The following is a 19,603-nucleotide window of genomic DNA, read 5'->3' on the forward strand; positions in this document are numbered from 1 at the left end:
ACATTTCCCTCAAAAACGCAGCGTATGTCTCATACTTTCAAGATATCTGTGCTTAGTGTACCTTTTTATGCTTTGCTTTTTCAGATTTCTCTAAAATCATAACTGATTTTTTTCCCCATTATAAGGTGAAGAGAAATGTTGCCATGTTATACAAGTACAAAGGTGTGAAAATAAGCTAACCAGTGCATTTATTTACACATTTACCAGTATTTGCTACCAGAAAGCATTCATGTCCTTTAACTTCTTTTCAAACAGTTACAAAGCAGATCATGTGTTTTCTTCTACAAAAAAAGAGAAAAATACAGTTTGGGGTTGTCCTGCTGCATAACAACTGTGATTGAGATCAAACTGGTCTTTTTATCTTAGATTTTATGTGCAAGTATAAATCATGGTTCCAATTACATGTCATCCAGGTCCCAATGGTTTTAAGAAACCATGTGGGTATGCTCTTCTCAATCACCTTTCCCCAATTCAGTTAAAAGGACCACTGAAGAGAACTGAGGAAAGACAGGCTTGAGGTGCAGATGGAGCACTTTTCAGCAAGTTGATTTGTCAAACATTTGTGGGGGTTGAGGTAGAAACACTGAAGGACAAAAAAAAAAAAAAAAACACAAGTCACTTCAATTTCTGTATTAAATCTTCAGTCAATAGCTGAGCAGTTTGTTCTGAGATGTGCAAGTTGTTATGGAAACAGCTTTTGTAAACAGCTGAAGGGGTGGGACCACCTAAGAGATGTACATCCTAGAGCTGCATCTCCCCCTAGTGGAGAGATGTGGGGTTAACAGTCAATGTAACTGAATATGAATTTATAGTTTCAAAATAATTGTATGCAGATATGCACCTTGCTAATGAAGGAAGAGATGCAAAGTAAGGTATTACATCTTTATTTTTTTTTGCAAAAAACAAGACTTGGAATACAGTTGAACCTGCAGTCAGGCAAAGGAATCATACAGTCTTCTCTCCATGCAGCATTGCACATAACATTACCCCTCCCCAAGAGACTCTGGACTTTGATCATGGAATGAAACAGTCCCATATTAGAACATTTACCATTAACATTTAAGTTGGAACATTACTTAAAAAAAACAAAGGTCACCTTAAACTTTCACAGCAAAAATGAAAACTGCTTCTCTTTAAAGGTCTTGCAGTGTATGGCTCCAGCAACACTGGACCTACACTACAGGAATGTTTAATAATTTGCAGGTACTGCACTTTAAAAGGATGAACAACGGCAAAAGTGGGGCTAAAGTGTTTGGAATCCGAGTGAAGGGTCAGCTTAATCAACTTCTTCCATGCGTGAAGCATCGTCGTCTCCTTCTAGAGGAGGCATCTCTTCTGGGACAGATGTGGAAGTGGCCTCCTCTGTGGGAATATCCTCATCGTCGATACCTAGAAGACGAGCAGTTGTTGAATCATCTTTGAAATACGAGAGATAAATAAAGCTAGATAAATTAATTTAAGTGTGCCCATACCCAGGCCAAGTTTGATCATTCTGTAGATTCTGTTTGAGTGGGTCTGTGGATCATCCAGAGAGAATCCAGAGGACAGCAGGGCTGTTTCAAACAGCAGAACCACGAGGTCTTTAACAGCTTTGTCGTTCTTGTCAGCCTCAGCCTTCTGCCTCAGGGTCTCCATGATTGGGTGGTCTGGGTTGATCTCCAAGTGCTTCTTGGCCATCATGTAGCCCATGGTGGAGTTGTCCCTGAGCGCCTGGGCCTTCATGATCCGCTCCATGTTTGCCGTCCAGCCGTAGGTGCTTGTAACGATGCAGCAGGGGGACGACACCAACCTGTTGGACACGGTGACCTAAAGAAGGCAGGATGGAGCGTTAAAGGATGAAGTTAAACAATCCCAACACACTCAGTCTAGTCAAGCCTTCAAGTCACCAACCTTCTCCACTTTCTTGTCCAGGATCTCCTTCATGAGCTTGCACAAGTTCTCGTATTTGGCCTTGTCCTCCTCCATCTTTTTCTTCTCTTCCTCATCCTCCGGCAGTTCCAGACCCTCTTTGGTAACGGAGACCAGGGTCTTTCCGTCAAACTCCTTCAGCTGCTGCACGCAGTACTCGTCGATGGGCTCGGTCATGTACAGCACCTCGAAGCCACGCTTGCGGACACGCTCAACGAAAGCAGAGTTTGCCACCTGATCTTTGCTCTCGCCTGAAGACAGAATGAAGATATAATCAGCTGAGACATTTTAAAAATAAAGTCTAAACATCAAAGACTTTGTTCATGACTGAAGTTTACCTGTGATGTAGTAGATTGACTTTTGGTTCTCCTTCATGCGGGTGAGGTACTCTGTCAAGGAGGTCATCTCATCTCCAGACTGGGAGCTGTGGTAGCGCAGAAGCTCTGAAAGCTTCTTGCGATTCTGGGAGTCTTCGTGGATTCCCAGCTAAACAAAGATGTGAAAAAAAAATAAAATTAATTACCTCCCTCAACTATCTAAACATGAAATACCAAGTATTGTTTGCAGAGTCTAGAAGTCATTTTTGATGCAGCATTTGGTACCTTGATGTTCTTGGAGAAGCCCTCGTAGAACTTCTTGTAGTTGTCTTTGTCCTCTGCCAGTTCAGCAAACAGCTCCAGACATTTCTTCACAATGTTCTTGCGGATAACCTTCAGGATTTTGCTCTGCTGCAGCATTTCTCTGGAGATGTTTAGGGGCAGGTCCTCAGAGTCCACCACACCACGGACAAAGTCTGATGGGACAAAAGTAATAGCTCTATCATTTTGTCCTTTAATGTCGTCACTGCTTTGGTTTACAGCCAGGACTATTAAAAGGAGACCTAGAACTTACTCAGGTACTCTGGGATGAGCTCCTCGCAATTGTCCATGATGAAGACTCTCCTCACATACAGCTTGATGTTATTCTTCTTTTTCTTGTTCTCAAAGAGGTCAAAAGGTGCACGGCGGGGAATGAAAAGCAGGGCCCGGAACTCCAGCTGGCCTTCCACTGAGAAGTGCTGAAACAGAGTCAAAGTTCATTTTCATTCAAGTTTAGTCTGATTCAGAGTCTGCCATCTTCAAGAGGTTCTACATACCTTGACGGCCAGGTGATCCTCCCAGTCGTTGGTCAGACTCTTGTAGAACTCGCCGTATTCCTCATTTGTGATGTCATCAGGGTTTCTGGTCCAGATGGGCTTGGTCTTGTTCAGCTCCTCCTGATCTATGTACTTCTCCTTGATCTTCTTTTTCTTCTTCTTGTCCTTGTCTTTAGAATCCTCTTCATCATCTGACCCTACGTCCTCGATCTTGGGTTTGTCCTCGCCTTCTTCCTTCTCCTCCTTTTCAGCTTTTTCCTCCTCTGCCTCGTCGTCGCTGATCTCCTTGTCACGTTCTTTCTCCACCTGCAAAACGCAAAGTCAGTTTAAATGCTTGCCAATTAACAGTTTCCACCAATCAGAGGAGAGCATTTTCAGCACTTACAAACAGAGTGATGGGATAGCCGATGAACTGAGAGTGCTTCTTGACGATCTCCTTGACCCTCTTTTCTTCAATGTACTCGGTCTGGTCCTCCTTTAGGTACAGGATGATCTTTGTTCCACGGCCAATGGGCTCACCTGGAAGCACAGATTTATTGAGAGGGAGACAAAAAGCATCTGCAGATTTTAAAACTACAAAACCTTATTCAGGACACACACCACTGTCAACCTTGACTGTGAAAGAACCACCAGCAGACGACTCCCAGGCATACTGCTCATCATCATTGTGCTTTGTAATGACGACCACTTTCTCAGCAACAAGATAGGCAGAGTAGAAACCCACACCAAACTGCCCGATCATGGAGATGTCAGCACCAGCCTAGGAAAATAAATAAATTCAGAATTAGTTATATCAATTACACCCATCAGGTTTTTAATAAAATTTAATAGCTAAACTTTGTTTGAGTACCTGCAGGGCCTCCATGAAGGCCTTTGTTCCTGACTTTGCGATCGTTCCCAGGTTGTTAATGAGGTCGGCCTTGGTCATACCAATTCCAGTGTCGATCAGGGTCAGGGTTCGGTCTGCTTTGTTTGGGATGATTTCGATTTTCAGATCCTTGCCGCTGTCCAGCTTTGTCGGGTCGGTCAAGCTTTCATAGCGGATCTTGTCCAGAGCCTGAGGATGCAGAAAGTCAGATTTGTCATGCAAAGCGTGTATACTGCGTATTCACCGACCTAAAAAGCTGATACTCTCACTCAAGGTTGTACAGTGAGAACAGAAGACCTTGCTCACTTACATCAGATGAGTTAGAGATCAACTCCCTGAGGAAGATCTCTTTGTTGGAATAGAAGGTGTTGATGATCAGGGACATCAGCTGAGCAATCTCTGCCTGGAAGGCAAAGGTCTCAACCTCCTCCTCTTGGTGCATTTCTTCAGGCATCTGCACAGAAGATTCAGATGTGAGTAATTCAAATAATTGCAAATAGACTGATTTAGTGAAGGTTACTAGTGATGTTCCACAAGTATCTGAGTTGGGTGATAAAAATCATGATTGATGATTTGTATCAATCATGATTGATGATTCCAAGTCATAAGTGACTTGGAAAAAAGAAAGCAGTCAAGTTTACTTCATTAATGACTGCAACATACATCTAGAACAGGACCTGAGTACAGTGAGGATGGAGCAAACTGTCAATAGTAAGTTATGATAAACAAACAAACATCAACAAACTTTAAGCCCTTTGCTGCTCTTCAATACCGCCACACAGTTTTGATGAGGCAAAGAGTAATTCTACTAAACTCAATTTTTTTTGTAGTATAAAAACAAGCTTGACTACTTTCAGGTGGTTCAGAAGACAACATTCCTAAGAAAGTCATTAAATTTCCACCTTTAAAATTCTATGATGTAGTACAGCTTAATTATGCACCCATTATGTGCTTATAGTCTACAATTGTTTCAAAATCAGATCAAAAATGAACTCGGAAGAAATAAACAAAACAAAAAAAACAATGTATTCCACAAGACCAAATTTATATAAAAAAATTTATATTTTAAAGGGGTAAACATTTGGAATACCTAGTGGTTTAAGAACGTTTAACAGTAAGGATGGATAACCATCCATCAAACATGATTCCTCCCAAATCATACCATATTGAATTTATTTAATTTAAAACTTCAAAGCTAAAACTAAATTTATAAAAACACATGGTCCATCATCTTTAATAATATGGCACTTCAGTTCTCTGAAGGAACAGATAAGTAAAGTCAATCGCGGATTATAATGTGTTTTTTATAACTGTCCCCACTTTATTAAGTTGGGACCGTTTCCAGCATCTTACTACACATTAGCGGAAGTGTCCATTAACAAACATGGCGTCTGTGCCTAGACAATGAAACCGAAAACACGTGCTTAGGAGCGGCAAAACGGCAAAGTTATTCCACTTTACTGTAAAAACGGAGTCGGGACTGCCTGAAACAAGCCAACGCAACTCCATAAACATAATGACTAAAACCAGGACCCATCAACTCGGACAGCAAAAGCTCCCAAATCCCAGCGGTTGGCGTAACAATCGACAGTTGGACAAACGGCCGTTTCAAAAACCGTTGGCACACTCGACGTTTGATTAGTTTCCAGCTCAAAATCTACGTAGAGTCTTCAATCACGTCATTTGTCCACTAGCTATTAGAATAATTTAAAATGTAAGAAAATTGCAGTGTAGTTTAAGCTTGAATCACGGTCGGTGTTCAAAACGCATTCTTCGATTACGTAACTGAAATTTATGCTCGCTTCGTAACAACTGAAATTTTCTTAATAATACATTTAACGTAGAATCTCCCCCCTCCCATTTTTGTGACCACATCCAGACATTGTGACCGTTAATAGTTTAACTGCAAGCCCACTGAAGTCCATTGACTCAGAGACGTAACCTCCACCCCACCTGCCTGGCATCACGGTGCAGCAGTGCCGCATTCACGTTGCCCAGCATCACCGCTCAACAGACTGTATGTTTACAGGACAAACACGAGTTTAAGCGAATTAAACATCGATCATTAACTCCATGCGTATACAGTTAGCTCATACGAAGGCCTATAGCGGCTTCCAACGAAAAACTGCGTTTAACGGTTGACATGACTCATGAACTCTTAATCAGCGATGTAATACTACATAACTAGATAGCTAGTTTAAAAAATATTTACATATACATTATCTGCGTTAAAAGTCGGAAAAACTGGTGTGCGTACCTTGTTAATTTAGTTGACTTTTCTTGAATAAAATGCAACAAAAGCGTAGCCCCCTGCGCTCACTGATGGGAGAAAAAGGAAAGGAACTTTATGTTACAGCACAGGGAGTCTTTATACACGTGGGTTCTAGTGTATCCATCCGCGGCACCTCGTTTACTGCAGCCGGACTTTCAAGTAAGGGCAAATGTAAATACAGCTGGACATGGAATTAAACGAAGTTTATACTTAAAGTGAGATAAATTAGAATTTTAAAATGATGAAATTTACATTATTAATATTTTATTTAGTATATAATGTACAATGAGTTAACTAAATTCAGTTAGCTGTAATGAAATTATACTGCTGAAGTACGAACAACAAAAACACACTCATTAACAACCAAACCTCCAAACATTCTAATAAACAAAGTGTGCTTTAATAATTCAGTAAATTAAACCTTCTGATCTCGGTGTGCAATTGTCTCCATCATGTGGCAGTTTGAGGAACAGCTAAACATTTATTAAAAGAGACGACATTTCTGGACATTAAAGATCATGTCTTGAAATAGAGGTGCAAGGCAATCTGCATATGACAAAAGAGGTCACAAAGTCGACATTCAGAGAACGCCATTGCTTACCGTGTAATTTGACAAAGAACACAGATCTTTTTAATGTGATGGATGGATATTTCGAAACATGGAGGGTGTGCTTCGTTTGTTCTAGCGCTTTCCATCAAAAACCCGCCCGTGCGTGACGTCACGAAGTTGCAAAGGGGAAACGGAAATGAGTATTAGAAAGCCGTTATTATTATTATTATTATTATTATTATTATTATTATTATTATTATTATTATTAGTAGTAGTAGTAGTAGTAGTAGTAGTAATAAGGGGCGAGAAACTAGTATATTCAAAACTTCTAACTCTGAACGTTTGTATGTAAAAATAAAACAAGGCAGATCAGTGAAAACCAGATCGTTTACTAATTAATTTAGATTTCAAAAGCTGAAGTTTGAAGATAAAAATACTTTTTATTCGCTAAGTCAAGGTCAACGCTTGAGCAGAAAGAATGGAAATAGAAAATGTGACATTTTCCCACCTTGATCTTAGTTGAATATATGATTATCACAAGCGACAGTTCACACACATTCTGTTTGATATCTCAAGATATAACATGTGCTACAAAGTTTTTTTTTTTTATTTGCAACGTAAACAAATGCTTTGTTACCAAGTTAGTTGCCTCTGATAAATTACTTAACCAGCCCTTACTTTAACAGCATTGTGTTATTATATGAAATTACATGGAATGTATTGAATCTGAGTATGATTGTTTGAATTGTATTGGAATTAGCTTTACCGACTTTAAATTAACCTGGGATTCTATTATTTTATACGGTGGCCCGTAATTTTGGGATTTTTAATTTATTTTTACGCGTTGCGCGCTGAGGGCCAAGAAGGGTTGGGGCCGCTGCTTGTAAGTGTCATCCGCAATTTGGTAAGCTCTCTTTGTAAAACTGTTTGTTAAAAAAAAAATAAAAATTACGTGTGTGGATGACCTTTTGATGACTTTACCAAACTGGAAATATAATGTTGTCCACCATGGTGGGACGTGGGTTACCCTCCGCCTGAACAGCCACGTCCTGATACACAAAACAAACGCCCTTACCCCGGTGCGTAGAGCGCTTGCGCGAAAGTGTTATTTGAAGGCCGCGGCTAGTTGCAGTGCTAATCTAACGTCCTAAACGTTAGCGGAATTATCACCATAATTAAACTCTGTATAGTGGATTTTATCTTACTGTGCGCCACTTGGGTTTGTGGTATGTATACATTTACATTTGGGTTTTTTAAAAACGTATTTTTAGCCGATTAAAAGCCAGTTTTGTATATTAGGTAAGAGCGACTGGGGCTAATGTCAGGTTAGCATTATTTGGTTGTGCCGGGTGTAGGAACGTGCTCAGTGCTAGCTTTAGCCAACTTAGCTGCTTGTTTTTAGTTATCACGCTCAAATTTACTTAGCAGTTTATGAAGCTTTGGACTTCACAGCATTAAATTAGTTGATGCCCTCCAGATAAACTTACCTATTTTTAAGTAACTTTCCAATTGAGTCGAGTAAAAATCATTGCCGATTTCTGGTTAAACATTGAGATAATATAGCAGGAAGTGTTTCTTTTTGTGTGCCCTAGACGTTAAAACTAATTTAGACACAATTATTGTACAATATTGATATATTTATATACAAAGTCTAAATAATCACAATTGATAACATGATTAAAGGTGTTTGTTTGTGCTTATTAGGTCATAACCACATTCAGAATGTCCTTCCCCCCTCATTTAAACCGGCCGTTGTTGCCCCCTCCTGGGATACCTCATCAGTATGCTGGCTTCCCCTCAGGTAATCAGCTACCTTTATGTATGTAACATTGTTTTTTGTGTAATTCTTTTAAAATTAGTTATATACAACAGACTGGTGCTACTGGAAAACGCAAAAAATAATAGTCGACCTCCTCTCCTCTTGCATGGTACAAATAACAAACAAAAAAATGATTATGCCAATTATTTGCATTTTTGCTTAGTTGAATCACAATGGTCACCCCTGATGAAATATTGCTCCTTCACCAACTTATAACTCAATCATGTCTCTTTCTACTTCCAGTTTATAGCAATGTACTTAAACTTAAGTGTCTAAATTCATTTTTCTGTAGGAACACTGGAGTTAAATTGACTTAAAACAGTTCTTCCTTGTTTTCACCAATTTCATGTATTATTAATTTCACATATCAGTTTCATTTCTTTACAGTAGACTAGAGCAAATTACTTCAAATCACAGAAACTACAAGGTTGTTGTGAAGGAACAAAATGATCAGCAGCCAATTTATTTTCTCAATTTATTGGGAAGGTTAACAAATATACAATAAAAATATCATTTTTACATGCTATGATAACTATGAGACTCTCCACTCAGGCTAATTTAAAATTTTACCTGCCTTTAAAGGAATCCTAGGAGGTCAATAAATGTTTTTCCAGTTTTCATTACTTTAAATGATGCAGACACATACACACACAATAATTTAAGAAATAGGACAGTTTTAAAAGGCAATTAAAAAACAGCATTTTGAGTGTAGTCATGAGACTGAGAGTTTTATCACAGAATGAATTGTTTTACTGCCCTTCCTGATAGCAAAAAAACTTGCATACTGGTGGGTGTTGTAGGATTTGCATGTTCTCATGGCTTATCTTAACATATATTTTGTTCTTGCAGCCTTGTTTCTGCTTTATTTATGCATTTCCTCTGTTTTAGGAACTCCAATGATCCCAGTTCACATGGGCATCATGGCGCCGGCCCCTGCAGTTATGGTTCCTTCTGTTCCGGTGGTCAGTAAGCCTCCTGTTCCAAAGAAAGACCTTTCTGCGATGCGAGCCAAGGACGAGGAGAGCAGCGGGCCCACAACCACAGTGTTTGTAGGGAACATATCGGAGAAAGCTTCAGACATGCTGATCAGACAATTGCTGGCGGTAAGACGAAGAAAAGAAATGAAGCATTTAAGATGAGCTCAGTATTTTATTTAATCTTTCCAATAAATGGTAGTATTTATATACATACAATATTTCTTATTTTGTGAACGGATTTTTCCTTTTGTCCGACTTTTACAGAAATGTGGTATTGTTTTGAGCTGGAAACGAGTTCAAGGAGCTTCTGGAAAACTTCAAGGTAGTTCAAGCATCATTATGTCTTGGAAAACTAATTTTTTTTTTTTTTCGTTGAGTAGTTCAGCCTTATTTTATTGCACTGTATATAAAACTCCTTCTGAAAGTGTAAGATACACATGTTTTCCAAGTCCAAATTCCAATTCTCCTTTTGGCAACACAAGGCGTGAATATTTAGTACTCAAATGTCCAAAAGATATTCTAGAAATTTGATTCTAGATAAATATGAAATCTGGCAAAGATTTGTAGGAACCGTGGGTTAAGCTGTTGCTTGTTGTAGTTTACAACATATATTCCTGGACACCTGGTTGTCCCAAAACTTTCCCCAAGGAAAGTTTTCCCAAAGGAGTTTTACACCAGAAACGGTAAAATGTAAAAATTTGCTGCAACCAGTCTAGGTTCAGTACAATTAACATTAAAATCTGTAGTTAAAGGCTTTCTTTAAAGAATGTCTTTGTTTCCTGAACAAATTTTCCCCACAGTACAACTAACCTGCCTTTGGTGTTGCTTGTTTCTCCGTTATGATTTTGCATTCAACTCCTAAACCTCTTGTGTCTGATCAGGCTTTCACGTCTCGTTTCATTAACTTATCTATTGCAGCGTTTGGTTTTTGTGAATACAAAGAGCCGGAGTCCACCTTGCGAGCTCTCCGGCTGCTTCATGACCTGCAGATTGGAGACAAAAACCTGCTGGTGAAGGTGGATGCAAAGACTAAAGCTCAGCTGGATGAGTGGAAGGCCAAGAAGAAGACAGCAAATGGGGTGTGAATTAGTTTTGACATATTAATAATAATAAAAGCCATTCTTTACTCCAAGAATGTATCATGCACATGGCTTCATATTTAACTTTTAAATGTATGCATACACACTAAAAATAAAATAGTCTGTTATTGTAGTGTCTTAATTGGAGGCGGACTGGATAATAAAGCTTGAATGATTTTGTGTTTTAGCAAAATAAGAATGAAGAAGATGGAGGAGGTGACGATGTGGAGGTTCTTGATGAGGAGACGAAGAAAAGAGATCAGGTAGTGAAAGACGCCATCGATGGATTGATGCGAGAATACGCCGCAGAACTCAACGCGCCTTCGCAGGATGATGACGCTCAGAGACGAAAGAGAAAAAAGGAAAAGAAAGAAGAGGTAAACCCAAACTCTACTCTGTTTGGCATGAATTTTGAAATTAATTAATGAATCAGTTTAGGAATTGAGATTTTGTTTTTTTCCCCCTTCCAATAGGACGACATTAACACCATTGACATCGAGGAGGACAAGCGGGACCTGATTTCCAGAGAGATTAGTAAATTTCGCGACACTCACAAGGTAAAGTGGCTTCATTTATTTTGCAATTGACATTACAGGTTTTGGACAACAGTTTCTCACGTAGTTCACTTCTAGAGTTGGCATATTTTAATTAGAACTGATGTCTGTAACACACATCCACAAATTGGCTCCACCAAACATTTACACCATATGCATTACTGCACATTTAGCTTAGAAAAAAAAATCCTTAGTGAAATTATTAGGTGTGACCTTTTCTAGATCCATTTCTTCATTCATCACACAAAAATGCATGGAGACAATGTAAAGTTACATTAAAGCTAATCTATTCATTAAACCCCACCATTATGATAGTGATCATATGGTGACTAAAGCAAGATGAATCTCAGAGCTTTGGAAAAAGTTGCCAGGATAGGATGTAAGTATCAGCCTTCTTTTCCTTTATACATATACTGGGCGCCCCCCTCTTGAGGACTTGCATCGGGGCAACTGCACACTTCCTTTGTGACCAGGGCTAAAATTGTTTAATTCAGTCTATCATATACGGTAATAAAATGACATATTGGCTACGTAATCATGAATGCATTGGCGGGTTCCTGGAAATGTCCAGAGTCAGTGAACCTGTGCAAGTTCTCCATATATGATGGTCTGTCTTAATGGTGTTCATGTTGAAGCACAAGGACTCAGTAACCACTGCAGTGACTTTTGCTGTAACCTTTATTATGCTCGTGTGAGGTGGGGGCGCCCTCTCCACAGCAGTATGATGATCTGAAGACTGATGAGGTACGTGCTCTATGTGTGTGAGAATGAGTGTGTGTGTCATGAAATCTCTCCTTTCTCTCACCTACTCATCATATAATCTGTTCTCTTTCCTTACACCAAATAAATGTCAGATTTATGAGTAAAGGATTAAAAGAAGCACATGGTTCTTCATATAAATAAATAAATAAAAGCCAAGCTCTTTAATTACAGGATGATTTTATCGATAGAAGTTAGAATACTTTTTTCAACTAAAATGTTTATGTAATAAAATAAAAACAAAAGACCTGGACATCAGTGTACTTCTTACAGAGGTAAGTAATAAAAATAGGCTTTTATTATGGAACATGGCATTGTTGAGCCTTTGTGTCCTAAAGAGCAATAACATTTAGTGTCATTAGTTAAAAAAATAAATACAAAAAAACTCAACACTGCAATAAGTTTTTCATTTTTTCCTGAAAATATTCTTTTAAATATTATTTTACTACTTCTTTTTGTTCAGTATTTAGTTAGATAAGCGATGTTGCATTTGGAATCATTAGTAGTTGTTCTAGTTTGGTGAAAACAGGCCAGATGGCTAATGTTTTTGCTCAATTAACTATTTATGACCAAACTTTAAGTTTTTAATCATTTCTATGAAGACCAAAGGCAAAATACTGTGCATCTGAGACATAGATGGTGAGCAGTCAACGTTACACAGCTCTGCAGTTCAACAAGTTTTAACTAATGTTTCTAAATTAAAAATGACATGAGTTTAAATTTTATGTAGTCTATCATCTTATGAGTAGGTTTAGAGTAACCAGCCAATTTCTCTGTGCATCTTTAGTCATAACTTTTATTTTTCTGTTATCTGGCAGGAATGCAAGAATCATTTAGGACTTTATGCATTTTTTAAAGGATTTTGGAGACATGATTGTGTATTGCTGTAGGTATGGGTGTTTGGGAAGCATCAAAACTGGACAGAGACATCCAGAAAGTCGTGGTTCTTTGGTAACAAATTGTATATAGAGAATAGGCCAGTTTCATGTCTAGATGGACAGTAGAGCACAGGACAAGTCAGTGAAAGATGCAAATTAATTTCAGGATAGTAAAGTAATGCACTTTAAAAACAACACCTCTAGATGTTAAGGTCACAGTTTTGTCACATTTTCTTTTTCAACTTGTATTACACCCAAGGCTTTCTGTTAGTCTGTTTGTTGCAGTTTGTCAGTTTTCTTTCTATAACAGCACAAAGTAAAATAAATGTTTTTCCTGAAGTGCATTCAAAGCCTTGTGTGTAATTCAGCTAAATTGTATGGTTGGGTTGTGTGTGTGTGTGTGTGACTAGTCAAGAAGAGCAGCTGAAGACTTCTGCAGGGGTAAGACTGCTTCTACAATTTCATATATCTGTGCAGAAATGTAACTAATGTTCATTTGTTGATGTAGAGTTACTCCAAATGCGGTGTTAGCCACTAAATGAAAGGCTATTGTTGATGATTATGTTGATGCTTAAGCAAGACAAAAATCCCATAATGTTTTTCCTTTATATACCGTGTGACCTGCTTTCCTCCCAGGCCTAACTTAAAAGGCTTGTAGGGGCAGCGAAGGCCTGAGTCCATAGTTCAACACCTGTAAGTCACAAACAACTAGTTCAACCAAAGACTGATGCCTGTTTCTTGTTTTTTTGTTTTCCTTTTTTTCCTGAAAGAAGGGATCTTAAGGAAGAAAAAGTATTTTTCATTTGCTGCATTTTGTTGTTATGAATGCCAAAAGTCAAATGTGTTCCACAGATCCCGCTATTTGAGTGGTTTCCAGTTACATTCTTGCTAAAATCTAGTTTTAGCCTTCACCTTTTGAAGCAACAAAGCACACCATGTTGCTTTAGATACATGAAGTCTCTCTGTGACTGGGAGTCTTCTGTGCCATCAGATAGGATTGTGGCTTCATAGTTATTAGGGCATGTTCCTTGGAAACCTCTCAAACTCTGGAAACCACTTGATCTGTGTACATATGAAAGCTTACTGCAGATTCCTCTTGGATGTCAAGTGGCAAATCCTGAGCCTGTGTGTGTTTTGCTCTGCAGAAACTCGAAGAGGAGAAAGACAAGCGGGAGAAGGAGCGGCAGGAGTTCGAGCGCGAAAGGAGGGAGCGAGAAAAAGAACGAGAGCGGGAAAGAGAACGGCGGGATCGCGAAAGGGAGAAGGAGCGCGAGAGAGAAAGGAAGAGGGAACGGGAACAGGAGAGGGAGAGAGACCGCGATAAAGAGCGTGACCGCAAGAACAGGGAGATAGAACGAGAGCGAGACTGGGAGAGAAACCGTAGCCGTGACCGGAGCGCCGAGCGCAGCCGATCAAGGTGACGTAATAGATGTGCACCTGTTGCAGCCAAGAACACATTTGTGAAGTAAAACGTTCAGTATGAACCTTGAATATGTTGAGATTCTTATTTTAAACAGTCTGATATAACTCAGAAAATGGGCCAATTTCAGGAATTCACTGCTAAGCGATTTTAAGTTCCCACAGTCTGAAGTCCAGATTGTGTTAGTAGTTTTACATTTTCTGCTTGTTTACTCAGAGTGGAGTCATCAAACTAACAAAAACAGTAAAACTGTGTCCTCAGATTGTAGTCTGCATCTAATAGTCTAATTACCTGTGTAAATATGTTTTGTTCCATTTTAAAGTACAACTGTGTTGTTGCTTATCACATGTGCCTATCACATTATTTAATGACTTTTATACAGTCTTTTCAGAGATGATGAGCAAACATACTATCAAGTAAACCATTAAGTCAGTGCAGACAATTCATTTTCTGAAGATTTAAACTTTTTTTTAACTTGTTTATTACCCATGTTCATCTAAGGGGATATTAAAATCTAATGTATCAAAACCTTTTTTTTTATAGGGAATTGAGCCGAGACAGAGAGAGGGAGAGAGGAGAAAGAGAACGGGAGAGGGACAAGAAGCGTGACCAAGAAGATGAAGAGGACGCTTATGAACGCAGGAAGCTGGAACGAAAACTCAGAGATAAGGAGGCGGCATATCAGGAGGTAAAACAATTTAGTAAAAAATAAAGAATGCATGATTAAAGATTGTATATCAAAAGGTGCTCAATCTGTTAGAATTTAGTTTTCTGATTGTAATTACATCAAGATCTAGTGACCCGCAAAAGGACCACTACAGAAAAGGGTTTTTTTCCCAGTAAAATTGAAATGTCTTTACCTATAATTTTTCTCTAAAATATCAAATTTCTTGTGTCTGTATTTAACCCTAATTGTTTGTTATAGCGTCTGAAAAACTGGGAGCTGAGGGAGCGGAAAAAGGCTCGGGATTATGCCAAGGAGTCGGAAAGAGAAGATGAGCGCAGACGAGAAATGGTGAGAGCAGGGTGAACATGTGCAGAACTCTCCGGCTTTGAATGAATTTTTCAGGATTAAAATTCACACTTTTTTCACGTGCAAAGTCAATTAGCACTTGATTGTCCAACAAAGTATTTATGAACTTTAAAAAGCTTTTTTTGTTAGAGGAACTGTCGGTACTATGCGTACGTGGATCATAGCTTCTACATTTTTTAAAATTAGGTTAAAGAAGGCAAACGACTGAAGGAGTTTCTTGAAGACTACGATGATGACAGAGATGACCCCAAATACTACAGGTGAGCAAGAACACCAGAGCAAAGCTGCAGATGTCTGAACTTAAGATAGATTATACAGAAATGATTCCACAAATATTAATGCTAATGACCTGAAAATTTCCAACTCATAACAAATATAGATGAACCTTTAGCTTGTCACCTAATTATTCTGCACAGTTCCTATTTTCCAACCCTGGTCTAGATAAGTACGGGGGGAGAAAACATGAAATATGTCTATTTTCACCATCCTCTGTTTCTGTTTGTCCTCATTTGTACTTTCCTCAGTTTAAGTCTTTTTCTCCCTTCAGCATTCCTTGTTTTTCTTATTTTTCCACCATCTGTCCTTCATTGTCCTTCTTTCTTCATTGTCATTTCCTGTTTCTTTCATTCATTACTTGTCTCTTCTTTCCTTTTATCTACCTTTGTTCCTTCTTACCTCTTTCTTTGTTCTTTTTCTTTCTTTCATCAGTTTCTTCCTTGTCCGACATTTGTTCTTAGTGTCCTTCTGTCCTTGCTTCTTCAATTCCTTGTCATTTTTGTGTCTTTCTTGTCCTTATTCACTTTGTTTTTTGTTTTCCTTCCTGTCATCTTTCTGTTCTGACCTTCCTTGCCATTCCTTCCTCACTTTCATCCTTGGATATTCTTCCTTTTGTCATTCCTTCTCTTCTCTCTGTGAAATTAGGTGTCAAATTTAAGGCCCATTTACCAGAAATATCTCTATCTCTCTTTTCATTTCTATTAAAATGGGAGAACATGATTGAAAACAGTTCTTATAACATGAAAAATGTGTAGAAAGTCTGAGCATGCGTGACCCAGATCTACCTCAACCGATCATGCAATACTGCAGCTGTGGTCATTGTTCTGAGAGCTGCTGTTTTTCACTGCGACCACTAGGGGGAGTGCGCTGCAGAAGCGTCTTAGAGACAGAGAGAAGGAGATGGAGGCAGACGAGCGTGACAGGAAGAGGGAGAAGGAGGAGCTGGAGGAGATCAGACAGAGACTGTTGGACGAGGGACATCCAGACCCGGACGCAGAACTGCGCAGGGTATCGTTGTCTCTTTAACTCAGGTTCACTGTGTTTCTGTGGAGCGGTGGTGAGGAGGCATGCTGTCTGTTGTTGAAGGTCACTTTCTCCTCAGAGTCTCTCTCTGCACATTAGCTTTCATATTCAGCTTTCCTTGTTTATTCTGCCATTGGATGCTGCTTTCCTCTTACCTGCTTCTGATTGGTCTAGATGGAAGAAGAGGAGGAGGAGCGTCTGAGACAGCCGCCCATCATCCAAGAGCCCGAACCCGAGGAGCAGCGTGAACGCCACAGAGGGCCCAGAGATCACAGGGAACATAGACAAGAGCCGGAAAAGGCCAAACCCAGCGCACGGCCTCGTCCTCATCCTCATCCTCATCAGTCCGACCAGGAGGTAGAAGAAGGCGAGGAGGAAGATTATGACAATGATGAAGACAACGTTGAAGCAAAACCACAGCTGAAGCCCATGATGCGGCCCATCACAGCCGCTCCTTCGGTATCGTCAGCGAGTGGCAATGTGTCTCCCAACACCCCCGGAGAGGAGTCGCCGTGTGGCATCATCATCCCGCACGAAAACTCACCGCCAGACGCTCTGCCACAGGATGAGAACCGGCCCAAGATCGGCCTGAGCCTAAAACTGGGTGAGTGGAAAAGATGTTTCTTTTGCTTTAGAGTAAATAAGCCTCTAAAGCAAAACTAATGGAAACTAATCAATCAACTATCAAGCACTAAGATCAATCAACTTTAGATTAACTCAATCAATAATTTATATTCCAAGTTCATATAGATGATTTGCTCAGATAAACCTCTAAACAGAAAAAACAAAAAAATGAGATGGTGACAGATTTCCAGATTGTCCTGCAGTAACCAGAACCAGATGTTTTCAGCTGGGGGGACTAAGTGATTAACCTCTGTCCACAGCAGGTGCTACTGGGAGCCCCAGCCAGCATAATGCCGTCAAGAGGAAGAAGCTTCCAGTGGACAGCGTTTTCAACAAGTTCGACGATGAGGAGGCAGATGAACAGCCACGCAAGAGGAAGCTGGTGCCCTTGGATTACGACGACGACAAGAGCCTGGGCGTCGATGGCGCCGGACTGTCCAGCATAAAAGGAGCCAACACAGAGGAGAAACGCAAGCACATCAAGAGTCTGATAGAGAAGATACCGACAGCCAAACCAGAATTGTTCTCCTACTCTCTGGACTGGTCCATGGTCGACACGGTAAAGTTTTTCTTCACATTTTCTTTTCTTCTAATGACCAAGATCACCTTTTATTTTACTTTGGTAAATGACATGGTGTGTTCACGTCTTAATCCAGTTTCTGTGTTGTGATCTCGTTTCGCAGACGTTAATGGAGCGACGTGTTCGACCCTGGATCAATAAAAAAATCATCGAGTACATCGGCGAGGAAGAGCCGACATTAGTGGACTTTGTGTGCTCAAAGGTAAAAAAAAAAAGAAAATGTCTCTGATTTTTGAGAAAAAGTGAAGTGATACAAAAGGGTTTGTATGAGTGCTTTTCAATGTTTAGAAAGTGCAATGCAACATTTGAAAAGAGTTATAGTTGAAATCAGATATTTAAACACAATAAAAAGACATTTTTCCATCACAATCTAAAGTTAATTCAGACCAAACATCTCTTGTTTTAGGTAAATTAGAATCACCAAAATTATTTCTATTTGCCAAATCCTAGAAAACCTGGGGGGAAAATTTTTTCAATATTTTTTTATAACTTTCTTAGATCAGTCAGCTGTATAGGATGTAAGAAAAACCTTTCAATATATATATATATATATTTTTTGTTTACCTTGTCGCTGCTGTAGGATACTATTATAAGATATTGACAGTAATGAATATCATAAGTTATTTATAATAGTTTTCTTTAGTTTATTTGTATTATTTTAACGACGGAGTCTGGTGCTGGAAATGTTTGTGCTGATATTTGTGTCTGCTCTCAGGTGATGGCTCACAGTATGCCCCAAAGTATCTTGGATGATGTTGCCATGGTGAGCAATATTCTGTTCACATTGATACCTTTAATCAAAGTTTACCATTAAAACCAATGTTTTTCCTCTCCTGCTCAGGTACTTGATGAAGAGGCTGAAGTCTTCATTGTGAAAATGTGGCGGTTGCTCATTTATGAAACTGAAGCAAAGAAAATTGGACTGGTGAAATAAGAAACCACTGAATGAAGATACCCCCCGCCCCCAACCCCAAACTGTTAATAGAAGTGTTGTGAAATTGTGTCATCCAGAACAAACTGCAACATTGACATTAAATGTGTTTGTTTTTTCCTGTAAAACACACTCGGGCTCCGTGCAGGTGCTGACGTCCATGTTGCTTCTGTATATATAGAATCATTTGGCTGTAATGAAAGGCTCCATAGAGTCGAGTCCTACCGGTCTCCATTGGTCCTGTGCTTTTACTTCCACACATGCAGTTAAGCTACAATTTTCCAAACATGGTTTTAAGTTGAAGAAAATGGCTTGTTTGCATACCTGGACTTTGATGTATGCGTTCCTCAAAGAGTGCACTTTTCCTTTTTTTCTTTTTTACAGGGGCGTATTTATTAGGGGATTGACAACTTGAGCCTTTTTCTGTTTTACCACATTCCTGATAATTAGATCCGTCTTTGTCAACAAACCACCTCAGCAGAACAGAATTATGGGTGGCAACAATCTCGAGGAGAAAGCACACATCACAACCACTATAAGAAATGGAGCTAAGAACAGGAAAAATGTCTTTTTGGAGTTGTGAAAATTTATTTTTTGTAATGGTGAACATTTGATTAAAACTTTTTTTTTTATGCATGTGCAGTTTTCATTTTTACCCAAATTGTTGCCATTAATGTTTACGGTAATTACAGGCTATGTTTAGTTTTAAATGATTTAATTCAAATGTTTCTTTGGGATTGGTCTCCTTGATTAAAGCATTTAGGCAGGTCTAATTAAGACCTAAGATTTTTAAAGACACATTAGCCAATAGGCAATATATTTGCTATTATCCACCAGATGCAAAAAGCTAGCCAGCTAGTAAAGATGAGTTAGCGGAAGCTCGAACACCCTGTTTGGGCTTTTCACTGAACAAGACA

At 39.2% G+C, this 19,603-nt stretch overlaps 2 protein-coding genes across 3 annotated transcripts; one reads left to right on the forward strand and one right to left on the reverse strand.

Annotated features, from left to right (window-relative positions):
- Nucleotides 1–868: 868 nt before the first annotated feature.
- On the reverse strand, nt 869–6,299 carry hsp90ab1 (heat shock protein 90, alpha (cytosolic), class B member 1). The gene is made up of 12 exons (XM_032584620.1): nt 6,169–6,299; nt 4,222–4,365; nt 3,894–4,100; nt 3,644–3,803; nt 3,429–3,562; nt 3,044–3,349; nt 2,800–2,965; nt 2,511–2,701; nt 2,247–2,394; nt 1,891–2,159; nt 1,473–1,806; nt 869–1,389 (listed from the first exon to the last, which is right to left on the reverse strand). Exons 2-12 carry the CDS (start codon nt 4,363–4,365, stop codon nt 1,277–1,279), a joined length of 2,172 nt encoding a protein of 723 aa, XP_032440511.1. The 5' UTR covers nt 6,169–6,299; the 3' UTR covers nt 869–1,276.
- Nucleotides 6,300–7,809: 1,510 nt separating this feature from the next.
- Nucleotides 7,810–19,322, forward strand: rbm25b (RNA binding motif protein 25b). 2 transcript variants are annotated; one of them, XM_032584618.1, is made up of 17 exons: nt 7,810–7,959; nt 8,438–8,534; nt 9,441–9,655; nt 9,794–9,851; nt 10,448–10,608; nt 10,797–10,985; nt 11,082–11,165; nt 13,945–14,216; nt 14,763–14,907; nt 15,145–15,234; nt 15,439–15,512; nt 16,386–16,536; nt 16,726–17,155; nt 17,436–17,734; nt 17,859–17,957; nt 18,471–18,518; nt 18,597–19,322. In XM_032584618.1, exons 2-17 carry the CDS (start codon nt 8,456–8,458, stop codon nt 18,687–18,689), a joined length of 2,487 nt encoding a protein of 828 aa, XP_032440509.1. In that variant the 5' UTR covers nt 7,810–7,959; nt 8,438–8,455; the 3' UTR covers nt 18,690–19,322. The 2 variants fall into 2 exon arrangements, with proteins under 2 accessions (XP_032440509.1, XP_032440510.1); XM_032584619.1 differs by having other exon boundaries at nt 17,439–17,734.
- Nucleotides 19,323–19,603: the final 281 nt, after the last annotated feature.

Source organism: Xiphophorus hellerii, chromosome 15 (assembly GCF_003331165.1).
Source record: "Xiphophorus hellerii strain 12219 chromosome 15, Xiphophorus_hellerii-4.1, whole genome shotgun sequence".
Taxonomy (NCBI): Eukaryota; Metazoa; Chordata; class Actinopteri; order Cyprinodontiformes; family Poeciliidae; genus Xiphophorus; species Xiphophorus hellerii.

Coding starts and splice junctions, on each gene's coding strand:
- rbm25b (XM_032584618.1), top strand. CDS start 8,456: ATGTCCTTCCCCCCTCATTTAAACCGGCCGTTGTTGCCCCCTCCTGGG. Junction 14,908..15,144: donor AGGAGGCGGCATATCAGGAG/GTAAAACAATTT, acceptor TGTTTGTTATAG/CGTCTGAAAAACTGGGAGCT. Junction 15,235..15,438: donor ATGAGCGCAGACGAGAAATG/GTGAGAGCAGGG, acceptor TTTTAAAATTAG/GTTAAAGAAGGCAAACGACT.
- hsp90ab1 (XM_032584620.1), bottom strand. CDS start 4,365: ATGCCTGAAGAAATGCACCAAGAGGAGGAGGTTGAGACCTTTGCCTTC. Junction 3,563..3,643: donor CACAGTCAAGGTTGACAGTG/GTGTGTGTCCTG, acceptor CTGTGCTTCCAG/GTGAGCCCATTGGCCGTGGA. Junction 1,807..1,890: donor TGGACAAGAAAGTGGAGAAG/GTTGGTGACTTG, acceptor TGCCTTCTTTAG/GTCACCGTGTCCAACAGGTT.